This window comes from Humulus lupulus, chromosome 4 (genome assembly GCF_963169125.1).
Source record: "Humulus lupulus chromosome 4, drHumLupu1.1, whole genome shotgun sequence".
In the NCBI taxonomy this organism is placed as follows: domain Eukaryota; kingdom Viridiplantae; phylum Streptophyta; class Magnoliopsida; order Rosales; family Cannabaceae; genus Humulus; species Humulus lupulus.
The window spans coordinates 79,770,924-79,783,736 of record NC_084796.1 but is presented as its reverse complement, the minus strand read 5'-3'; the positions used below and the strand labels follow the sequence as shown (position 1 = coordinate 79,783,736).

The 12,813-nt window shown below is 37.7% G+C and overlaps 1 protein-coding gene across 1 annotated transcript; it reads right to left on the bottom strand.

Annotated features, from left to right (window-relative positions):
- Positions 1-946: 946 nt before the first annotated feature.
- LOC133832326 (putative glycine-rich cell wall structural protein 1) lies at positions 947-1,411 on the bottom strand. Its single transcript, XM_062262687.1, has one exon. The coding sequence runs from the start codon at positions 1,409-1,411 to the stop codon at positions 947-949; it is 465 nt and encodes a 154-aa protein (XP_062118671.1).
- Between the last annotated feature and the right edge of the window lie 11,402 nt (positions 1,412-12,813).

Below are 12,813 nucleotides of genomic sequence, written 5' to 3'. Positions count from 1 at the left end.
GTTCACTTGAGAAACTCAATAGGAGATTTTATGTTTGAGTGATCACATGTGGCATTTGAAAATAAGCAATAGGTTGAGATTTCATCTTCTAGCATGACTATCTGCATGTGTGAGTCTTTCTTCAACTTTCTTTTCCCAGTCATATGTCTTGAAGTGATGTAGGCTTGCTTATGCTAAGTAGTAGCTTACTTGATGCTTGTCTTCTTAGTCTTGGTTATTGCATTGAATTGTCCCCCCTATTAGAGTTGCCTTATGTTTTAGTGTGAAAGGTTCTATTGGGTCACTTTGATCTGTGTAGTTTGCTCCTTCACTTAGGAATGTATGCCCATAGAGAGGGCAACCTATGTCCTTGGATGTCTAATTGGTAATTGTTGAGAGGATTTCTACAAAAAAAAATAATATACAAAAAATTAATAATAATTTTGAGGGAGAGTTTGGCTGGTACTTCTATATCATGCAGTTCATGAGGACACTTCACCCACAAATGAAGATTGACTTTCTCTGCATCTGTCTTGCTGAGATTGATATTGTGTCTTATTAAGACTCATTTGTGCATCTGTCAGGTCTATGTTACAACATGCTATATGTATGTTTCAACAATGTGTAGAAAGTCTTTCATTTTGCTTTGTGTCTTTTAATTTGATGTTTATCTTTGTCTATATTGTGTATAGTTTCATGCTATTTCTTCTCACTTAAATATTTCAAATTCTGTGCGTTCTCTTGTTTCCAAGCAGTTGGTCTTTTTTTTTTAAAAATATATATGGATAATATTAAAAAAAAATGTATCTTGTGAGTTTTTGGTTTTGTTGTTTCTGTCCCTTCTGTGTCGTTTTTTTTTTTCAAAAACCATCTCTTCTCAGTTTTTTTTGTTTGTTCATTTTATTCCTCCCTCTTCCTCCCATCCCGTACCCTTCCCTTCCCTCTTCTCCGATGCTGATTACCAATACTAAATGCCTATACGCCCTTCGCTGTCGCAATCGCCTCCTACCCAGTCCCCTAAAACATCTGACTCCTCTGCCCCTCCCTCTCCCGACCACCCCGCCCTCACTATCCCAGACACCATCCTCCCTGAAGCCCAACTTTCTCTGCCCCTAAATCTCGAACCCTCCCTCCCCGACCTCGTGCTCTCTGCCCCCACCAACCCCTCTTCTTCCCCACCTTTGGCTGTCCCTTCTACACCACGTGAACCCTCCCCTCCATCCCATCCACCCTCCCCAGCTCCTCGTGAACCCACCCCTCCACCCCCTCCACCTTTCCCACCTCCTCGTGAACCCACCCCTCCACCCCCTCCACCTTTCCCACCTCCTCGTGAACCCACCCCTCCACCCCGTCCACCCTCCTTACCACTTCGTGATTCCTCTCCACTAACTCGTGGGCCCTCCCCTCCTCCACCACCTAAACCCACTGGCATAGCCTCTCGCACCCGCACCCACCACCAAATCCATGCCCTACCCTCAGCTCCACCCTAGCCTCCTAGTCAGGTCAAGACATTGGCTCGCAAACGTAAGCCCTCTCCTGTTGTTGTGCCCGAGTCATCCCCGAACTCTCCACCTCCAATGCGTCCTACCAAGAAGCCCAAGGTCGTGCCCCCACCTGCACCAAAGGCCTCGTCTTCCTCTCGGTTCTCCAAAGGCAAGGCGTATGCCTCCTCATCATCTAGAGGTAACGTCTTTCTGAATTGAACCTGTAAAAATTTGTTCACTGAGACTATTTCTTTGCGAAAATTACTGCCTGAGCAATTGTTGGATTACTCCGAGTTTACTTCTTTGGGCTTGTATGACATTATTAAGTTTCATGGGTGGAAAGAGTCTATGTCTGCTCTGCGTGTGCCCTGTCCATCTTTGGTCCATGAATTTTATTCTAACCTTTCTGTTGATGTTATTGATCCGGTTCATCAAAATTTTGGGAAAGTATTTTTCCATGGCAATTGGATTCCGTTTACTCCATCGGTTATTGCAAAATGTTTACACCTGCCCCTGCTTGATGAGCCTACCTTCTCTGCTGAGTTTAATCCGGACATGGATGAGGTTGCTCGCACTCTCACTGGAAACCCTTCTTCGAGTTGGTCCACTTCCAATGCAGTTTTTGTTGCTGAACTCACCCCTCTCTACCACATTTTGTACGTTGTTGCTATCTTGAATTGGTAGCCCACTGATCTCAAGTCCACGGTTGGTGCTGATCTGGCTCGCTTTCTCTTCGCTATGGGTACTCGCCAGTCTATCAGTTTACCTCACTGTTTGTTTAAGGTTATATTGGAGGCTGCCCCATGGCTTGGGGTCTCTAGGATTTTTCCCTTGCCTTGTCTGATTCAACGCGTTGCTCACTGTTCCTCTACTATCCCTTCCAAAAGCTTGGACACCTGCATCTCTCTCAAGGCCCTAAACATGGCCTCCACTAGGTCCAAAGATAAGAAGAAAGGTCCCACAGTTTAGGATCCTATGGCTGCCTCTTCCTTGGGTGTCAAACAATCCTCATGGAAGTATCTCTTGTTTGACTGGATTCATTCTCTCAGCACTGTGTTTCGGTCCTTCAAATCTGAGTTTAGATTGGCCTAAGCTCAGAATCAAGCATTTCAGTATGTAGTTTTTAGTCACCTTGGTCTGCCTTCTCTCTCAGTCACGTCCTCCGCTATTGATGATTCTTTTGAGGAAGCACCACCATATTAGGGGGAGCAAGTCCCTAGTCCTACTGCCACTGGTTCCCGGCCTGCTGACACCCAATCTGTGCCTCCTATCGCTGCCCTTCAGTTGGAGTTTGTTATGCTGCCGGGCACCCTCAAGCGTCGCAAGAAGAAGAAGCAACTTCTTCCTCCAAGTAGTTGTGGTTCATCTTTTGCATGCCCTCTGAACATTGAGGGGGAATTTCTTTAGTTTCTCTTTTGTTAACTAACATTGGCTATCATCCTTTTAGCTGAGTTTGAACTATTTTTACTACTTGCTACTTTTGAATTTTCTCTGTTGGTATCTGATTGTATTTTGAGCTGGTGGTTTTGTTATTGGTATCGAGATATTACAATTCATCTAATTTAGTTAGTTGTTGTTATCAAATCTGTCTACTGTTATTTCTTGTTAGCTTTGTGTGCTAAAAGTATAAATCAGTTCACTGTTCATATGCAAGCCAAAGGGGTAGTTTGTAAGTGTTATTTTTGTCATGCATTTTTTTTTTCAAGTTTAAACATTGTTTTCATGTTATAACATTGAAAGCCCAGTAGCACGTGATTTCTATTTTCAGCACATAACTTTCTTAGCTGGTTTTCTATTTTTAGCCCAAGCATATATATTCGTTTGGTCCATGTTTCCCTTACCCTTTTTAGCAGTTAAGAAGTGTCTTCTCCAAGAAACACTCTTTGTAAAAGGTTTGAAGCTCTTTATGCTTCATTGTTCATTGCCCATGGCATTTTGGTGATTCCTCACCATTTATCTCAAGTTTTTTGGTGTAAACCTTGAAGGGATTTCAAGAGAAGTCTCAAGGGGAGCTTGAGTAGTAGCTGGAGGGAGTCCGACCACGTTCAAAACCAGTGGGAGGCTGGTTTCTTGAAGACTTTCACAAAATAGGGAGTTGTTTGTTGATTCTAAACCAAATTAGAAGGGAGTTTTAAAATGTTTTTTGTTGTTTGTATTTGTAATAACTCTGATTACTTTAGTGAATTTGCTTCATCTCTGGACTAGGTCCCATGGAGTAGGTTGTGAGAAATCATTGCTGAACCATGTAAAAATGATTTTGTCATTTTCATTATTCATGCGCTTGATTACTTTTCAAATCTGAAGTAAATTTGATAAATTGATTGAAAAATTGACTGAGAAGTTGAGTAGCAGTAGTTAACTAACTTTCAATTTTGATCAATTGATCAATTTCATTGATCACTCACGGCAGCGACCTTTTAATTAAAAAAAACAATACATGCCTTTTTGCATGTATTGTGTATAGTACACGCGTGGCATTGATAAAACAAAACAATTCAATTGATTTCTATTTTTTTCAATACCAATTACAATAGTAAAAAAATATCCAAAACAATTTTTGTTATTTTTAATCGAGTTGAATAATATCTCATTCAGAAACATAACTCAAATTCTAAAACAAAAAAATTAAAGAATTATAAAGAACCTATACCCAACAAAACAATATGAGTGTACATCAAATCTAATTCAGAAATAAGAACAAAACCAAAAACAAAGATATCCATATAGTTAACGATCAATCTCATTCATCACATCCATAAAACATATGAAAAATATATATAAGAAATAACAATAACCCTTAAGCCCACTCATAAAACATGTGCTCTACGTGTTCATACATTCAAAATAAACACAGATAAGATTCTTGACACATGATCTCAACCATGTCTCTGGTACAAATTGTTGGTTTTTGATCATCTGATTGACAGTGCAGTTGAAACATGTGATAATATTTTAGAGCAATAATAACAATTACTAAGGCAAAAGAACGAATCACTCTAGGAACCATAACTAGAATGAGATTGTTCTCATGCAACATGATATGAATAAACTGAAAATTGCAAATGCATTTTTTAGATATAGAACACGTGTAGATCAAATAGCGTCTTAGCCTCCTAACCCACCATCTTCTATACTATGGCTCGCAAAAAGAGAAGGAGACAGGTGGATGTCTATGCTATTTGGTAGGATACACAAGAACACAATTTGAATCTCAACACATGAGAGAGAGTTCTTCTCATAATTAAGAAAGAACAAAGTTCACTATTTTCGCTCTCTTGGAAAATGACGTTAATGTAAAACTCCATAATCTAATGCTTTGTAAAACTATTACATGCTCATAAACTTATAGAAGAAAGCCACTTATTGTATAAAAAATTCCAGTGGGGCCATGCTAAAACATGCAAGTTGGGACTAATAGTTTAAAAATAAAAATAATAGTTTTTATGCAACGTTTTAAAAATAAATAAAGTTCAAGTCCCACTGATAAGTTCTGAAAAGTTAAAAAAATAAACATAACATTGTTCCTTAGAAATTAGCGTTAAGCTGATCGTTTGTTCGCCCATAGGATACCCCCACGCCATGCACACCCTGACGTCGGAACTCCCCACATCACCACGCATGCCAAAGAGAAATCCTATTTGTAACATGGAAGGAAAGAAAGGAGGTGAGCTAAATGCCCAGTAAGGAAGTACAAATAACACACAAGTAAATACAATAAAACATATTCACATTCGTACATCGTCATACATCATAAACATAATTATCATAACCATCATCACCATAAACATAATCATCATAAGCATCATCATCATATACATAATCATCATAAACATTATCATCATAAGCATCGTCATCATATCTTTCTGAAAATGGCCCGCTAACTTGTGCATGTCACATCTTGAGGTAAACAGGATCTCTGGTCCTTGAATAACCTCAGTGCGTCTGCCCTATGAGTTACGTCTTCATATCCATAGTAACTCGGGTTATGTATTCATATCCTTAGTAACCCCTTTGTTGTGTCGGGTTCAACACGCTAACAACCATTACATATCATAATACAACATATAGAAATACATGCAATCCATTCATCTCAAAGCCAAGGAAAAATACATGATTGCTTACATTCATCATCACATCATAACATCATTTCATACATCATATCACATGGTACATCTTCATATATATCATTTATCCTTAGCAAGCCAATCCTATCGTGCATAGCATAAACAAATAGAATTCTATCTAACTTCATTACCCCAGGTCCAAGCAAAGCAAAAATTGACAAACTTAACAGCGAGCTTATAATCATAATCAAATAGCATTCTTTATCATCACATGAAACTTTCTTGTGCCCAACTCATATCCCCATGTGTGCATGGGCCATGCACACATGATGAAAACTATACATATTTTCCAAGCATGCATATTTACACATAAAATAACCTAAAGAATAATGCAACTTATACGTATTTTACATGCATGGTTTTTATGTAAAAATCATATAGTTGAATATTAGACATATTTTTTAACGTAAAAGTGCATTGGAATGCGACATGCATACGTGGGAACGTTGTTAAAAAGTGACGCTAAAAACGATAATTCTTACGCGCATATTTCTATCGTTTTCAAAATAAGGATTTAGCAACATACTATTCTCACAATTATTTATCTCTTGATTAAACCTCTAAAATATTATTTTTATTTCATTAAAATAATTTATTTAGCCATTTAAAAATATAATAAATCCATTTATTATTTTAAATTACATAGAAATAATAAAGGCTTGAAATTATTTAAAATACTTATAATTATCATGTTTCCTTCAGAAAATAACCATTTTATTTAAATTAACAAAATCACAAAAAAAAAAAAAAACTGATGTGAGAAAAATATAAATTTTATGTGTGAGAAAAATATATTTTACTTATATTATTTTAAGACTTAATCTTTTGTAGTATAAATTCATAAGTGATAATTAAATAATTATTTATAAATTATTAAACAAAACTTTCAGCCTCTATTTAATTTATTTAAAAATCACAACTGAATTAATCTCAACAATAAAATAAAGAAAATCACATCTATTAAAAGGAACACTCATGGTTACATTTAAAAATACCATTTTTAATATTTACATAGTTTAGGGTTATATTATTTCACAAACACACAATTTTTTTTTTCATTTAAAGGAATTTCCAATATTTTATCAAGAATTCTAGCAACAATATACACTCTCAAAAATCACGATCTTGAATTTAAAATCTCATATTTTCTCTAAAAATATATAAAAAATCTATAGGTATTTATTTGAGTAAAAACACCATTTTAATGTATATTAAAATTCCCTTAAATTTCTTAAAAACATCATGACATTTGGAAAATCATTTAAGCATGAAAAATGGTTAATTACATCATATTTCTCATCACTTAAACAAAAAATCAGCAAGCATATTCATCATAAAATTTCATTTCAAACTCATGCTTTTCAAAACTCAATTATGAATATTCATGTTCCACCAATACATCAATTTATCAAGGATTTAAGACAAATCTTTCATTTAACCAAATAACCTCACATGTTCTTAATATGCATGGGTGACACAAAAATAAAACAATCTCATCATGCATCACACCTATGGCTGAAACCTCATCATTTAGATTTCATGTTTCCTTTTAGCATGACTACAAAATATTGGGGGGAATTACATTGGCATAAAATAGATCAAGACAACACTTAAACCCTAGCATGCATCCATTAACATTTTAAAAGAATTTATTTAAGACCTTACAAACCTATCATGCTTCTAAGAGTACATTGACATGAACACATAAAGGTGAATTACATGCTTGAATAACCACACCTAGGTCGAAATCCTCATAGCCCAAAATGATCAAATCCTTTCATGTTTACACATAGAACATTTAAGCCAAACCTTACATAGCATCAAATCATAAGAAAAACCTTAGGCAACATAACATCAACAATCAATCAAAAACACACATACCATGAACATATATATAAAAAGGTTGCAACAATAAGAATCAAAATTAAGAAAAGAGGTTCCATTACCTCCTTTGATCGAAATCAAAGAAACTAAAAATAATAGTTATCGTCACCCTCTTGTTCGCTAGCCTCCAACACCTTATTGTCACCACCAAATCATTAGATCAACAAACCAAGAATCCCAAATAAATCAACATTAGGAAAATCAAAACACCCTTACCCTTGTAGGCCAAAACCCTAAACAACAATCCCTATGCTCTTGTAAGATTATAACCTAGCATCATCAAGGACTTCCATTATACTAGAACCAAGAAGAAGAGAACAATAAAATCACAACTCGAGCCCACACCATAGAAACTTTAAATGCCCTTCTTCCTCTTCTCCTTTTTCTTTCTCTCCTTCTCTCCTGCTTCACGTTTCTTCTTCCTCCTTCTCTCTAGAAAAATGGAAGCCTCTCACTGTCTCTCTCTCTCTAGCCATCAGTCACAATGAGAGAAAATGCTCTTCACTTCTCTCCTTCCCTCTTTATTCTAACCTAACCAAAAATAACCTAATGAACATAATGGGTAAGTTTCATCTTCTTACTATTTTTCTTTTAATTTTCTTTTATTTGGCTTTATCTTAATTGGTAGAAAAATAAAGATGACAACCTCCATTCCCTTTATAGCTATTGTCTTCATTTTAATTGCCAAATAAAATAGAAATAAAATCACTCACTTTCCCACTATGCTTCACATGCCCAAGCCATTTCCTCTTGGTTTTTTTTTTTCAATTAAATAAATAAACCTAATAAATGGAAACTATAAAGTGTGTAGAAAATTATACACAAGTGCACCATGCAACCATGTACATGCACACACTCAATAACTAGGGTGAATCATTACCTACCATGCACCTTGGTGCATTCAACCAAAACTCAATTATTCACATATTGAAATAAATAAATTAATTAATTAACAATTAACAATTAAATTCACCAAAATTCTACCAAAAATTTCTAACAATTAATTTAAACAAATAAATAAAATAATTCACAACACTTAACAATTAAATAAATTAAAGCACAATTTTTGAATAAATAAAAATATTTTATTTTTTGGTGCGCTACCATATACCCTCCTTAAAACGAATTTCGTCCCAAAATTCTTTCTTACCAAATAATTCAGGGTATCTTTCTTTCACGTCTTCCTCCAACTCCCATGTTGGTTCTTGTTCCGTACTATTCTTCCACAGGACCATAACTTGTGGAATCCTTTTGGATCTCAATTCCTTGATTCCCTTTTTAATAACACACTATGGCTGTTCATCACAACTCAAGTCCTGTTTCAGTTGTAACGGCTCGTAATTCAAAACATGAGAGGGATCTGACACATACTTACACAACATCGAGATGTAAAAGACGTTATGCATTTCGGCTAGTGGTGGGGGCAGTGCTAAACGGTAAGCAACTTGCCTTACTCTATCCAAAATCTCAAATGGACCTATATATCTAGGCCTTAACTTCCCAGTCTTTCCAAAACACATAACACCCTTCATCGACGACACTTTCAAGAAAACAAACTCGCCCACATAAAACTCGATGTCCCTTCTCTTAAGGTCCGTGTAACTCTTTTGCCTACTCTGGGCGGTAAACATCCTTTGGCGAATCTTCTCGATCGCCTGACTGGCTTCTCTAACTGCCTCAGGGCCTAGAATTTGTTTCTCACCAACTTCATCCCAGTGTAAAGGAGATCTACACTTGTGCCCATGAAGCATCTCATAAGGAGCCCTCCCAATAATAGATTGGTAACTATTATTATAAGAGAATTCCATTAGGGGTAAGTATCAGTTCCAAGACTCTGAAAAGTCTAAAGCACGACATCTCAACATGTCCTCTAGAATTTGTATAGTTCTCTCCGACTGCCCATCGATATGAGGATAAAACGCGGTGGTAAACTTTAGCTTTGACCCCATAGCTCTCTATAGTCCCATCCAAAAGTTTGATGTGAATACTGACCCTCGATCATAAATTATCAACTTTGACACCTGATGAAGTCTCACTATCTCACTTACATACAATTCTCCATATTGGTCCATCGAGTATGTGGTCTTAATTGGCGAGAAATGGGCGGACTTAGTGAGCCTATCCACTATTACCCACACATAATCATGCTGCTTGGTGGTTCTGGGTAACCTTACCACAAACTCCATTGTTATATCCTCCCATTTCCATTCAGGAACGTAGAGCGGTTGAAGTTACCCTGGTGGCCTTTGGTGTTCTGCTTTGACTTGCTGGCAGGTCAAACATCTGGCAACAGACACAGCAATATCCCTTTTCATTCCATGCCACCAATATAGCACTTTAAGGTCTTGGTACATCTTTGTGGACCCTGGGTGTAAGGAATAGGGGGTTCTATGCATCTCTTTCATAATACTTTCCTTAATCTCAACATTATCAGGCACATAAATCCTATCCTTGTATCAGAACAATCCACCTTCGGACATTGTGAAGTCACTGCTACCACTTTCTTGCACCAAAGCCTTTTGCTTCATTAGGGCACCATCCACTTTCTGTCCTTCTCGAATTTGTTCAAGTAGGGAGGATTGTAATGTGAGGTTCGCTAGGCTTCCTGTCACAAGTTCGATGCCGGCATTTATAATCTCCTTTTGAAGAGGCATCTCTATTGTATGTAGTGTTGAGACACTCACATGTCCCCGACTACTCGATGCATCCACAACCACATTGGCCTTGCCTGGGTGGTATAGAATCTCACAATCGTAGTCCTTCACTAATTCCAACAACCTTCGCTGCCTCATATTCAATTCCTTTTGTGTGAAGAAGTACTTCAGATTTTTGTGGTCAGTGTAGATTTCGCACTTGTCCCCATATAGGTGATGTGTCCATATCTTTAGTGCGAACACCACTGCTGCCAACTCAAGATCATGAGTGGGATATCATTGTTCATAGTCTTCGAGTTTTCTAGAAGCATAATCTACTACCTTCCTATCTTGCATTAGCACATACCCTAAGTCGTTCTTTGATGCATCACAATACACCACAAATTTCCCGTCCTTTGTGGGAACACAAAGAATAGGCGCAAAAATCAACTTATCCTTCATGGTCTGAATGCTTTCTTCACATTTCTCAGTCTATGCAAACTTCTAATGTTTGCGGGTTAAGTTGGTTAAGGGTGTGGCAATCTTTGAGAAACGCTCGACGAACTTCCTATAATAACCCGCTAATCCTAAGAAGCTTCGAACTTCTGAGGCATTCTTCGGCTGGGGCCAGTCTCTAATGGTCTCGATCTTTGATGGATCTACTGCTATCCCATTCTTGTACACTATATGCCCAAGGAAAATTACCTGCTCCAGCTAAAACTCACACTTAGAGAACTTAGCGTATAGCTGATGTTCTCGTAGTCTTTTCAGGGTCAACATCAAATGCTCCTCATGATCCTCCTTGGTCTTCGAGTAAATAAGGATATCATCTATGAACACTACCATAAAATTGTCCAAATAGTCCTTAAATACCTTGATCATCATGTCCATAAATGCTGCTGGGGCATTAGTGAGTCGAAAAGACATCACTAGGAATTCATAGTGTTCGTAGCGAGTTCTGAAAGCTATTTTCGGAATGTCTCCCTCCTTTACTTTCAACTGATGGTACCCGGATCATAGATCAATATTTGAGAAAACTGCTGCTCCTTGCAATTGATCAAAAAGTTCATCTATCCTAGGCAAAGGATATTTGTTCTTAATTGTGACCTTATTGAGTTCTCAATAATCGATGAACATTCTCATGCTCTCGTCCTTGGTGCTCCCCATGGAGAATGACTAGGTCTTATGAACCCTTTGTCGAGCAACTCTTGTAGTTGGTTCTTAAGTTCCTTCAACTCCGTAGGTTCCATTCGATAGGGTGCTTTAGAGATCGATACTGTTTCTAGTGGAAGTTCGATCACAAATTCGATTTCTCTGTCCGGGGGTAATCCTAGCAGGTCCTCGAGAAACACCTATGGGAACTCACAAACAATATGCACATTTTCCGGTTTTAACTCTGATTCCTTGATTTATCCACCACACTAGCCAGAAACGTCGAACAGCCATGTTGCATCATATTCTGTGCTTCCAATGTCGATATTATGGGTGTTCGACAACCCGCCACTTCTCCTCTAAAGGAAAGATCTCTCCTTCTTTTGGTCTGTACTCCACAATCTTCTTCTGACAGTCTATCATTGCCCCATGTTTGTATAGCCAATCCATACCAAGTATGACATCATAATCTGGTATACTCATTTCTATAAGGTCTGCTGGGCACTCCCTGCCCTCTATCGTTATAGGCATTGACGGTAACCACCTAGTTGACAACATCATGTCTCCTGACGGTAACATTGTACTAAAGCTATGTTCAAACAGTTTTCAAGGCATACTCAACTTATCAATCACATTCATGGAAACAGAATAGTGAATCGCTCCAGAATCAAAGAGGACTCTACTCATCATACCAAATATAGGGAGCTGACTTGTGACTACGGTGTTGCTGTTGGCTGCTTCATTCTGAGTTAAGGCAAAAACCCATGCTGGCACCAGATTGTTGTATTATTCTGTCCCATTTTCTATTGTTGGCAATCCTTTCTCAGATGTCATGCTTGACCGTACCTGTAACATTTGTTGTTACCGTCCTGACATTCTCCCATATGTTGTCTCGAGCATTTAGGACAGCTGGGGTGTTCAACTATATTGCTTTGATGATTCCCACGGTTTCAATCATTATTGTGACTATTGCGGTTGCTGTGATTTCCATTGGGAGCTGCGACCTTGGGCCTTTTGTCAGAGCCATTGTTTTGACCCTATTAGGCCTCCTCTTGTTACTCTCTTGAAAGACATTACTCTTATTAGCCTCTCTCCTTGCAGCACCGCCCTTCCAAATACAGCTCTTCATGTACTTAGTGTCTAAAGCTTTGTCTAGAATCTCAGCATAGCTAACTGGTTCTTATGAATCCTTGAACACTGGAAATCATAGGCTTCAGTCCCCTTATGAATCCTTGAACACTCATGACCTTTGTTGAGACTATCTCAAGTGCAAACCTTGCCAGTCTGTCAAAATTCTAGGCATACTCTGTGACTGGAAGACTACCTTGTGTTAGTGTCACAAACTCATTAACTCTAGTTTCTAGTACTGTAGCATTGTAGTACTTTTTGCGGATAACTTGTACAAAGTCAGCCCGGGTCATGGTGTCTTAGTTTGTGTCTTCTCATCCATGTCCCACCAAATTCTTGCATCCATTTTTTGGATTGCTAATTATCTTGTTGTCCCTGGAAATCCATAGTATGTACTAGTAGCCTTTGTCTTATTTTGTCATGTTGCAA

Coding starts and splice junctions, on each gene's coding strand:
- LOC133832326 (XM_062262687.1), bottom strand. CDS start 1,411: ATGCCAGTGGGTTTAGGTGGTGGAGGAGGGGAGGGCCCACGAGTTAGT.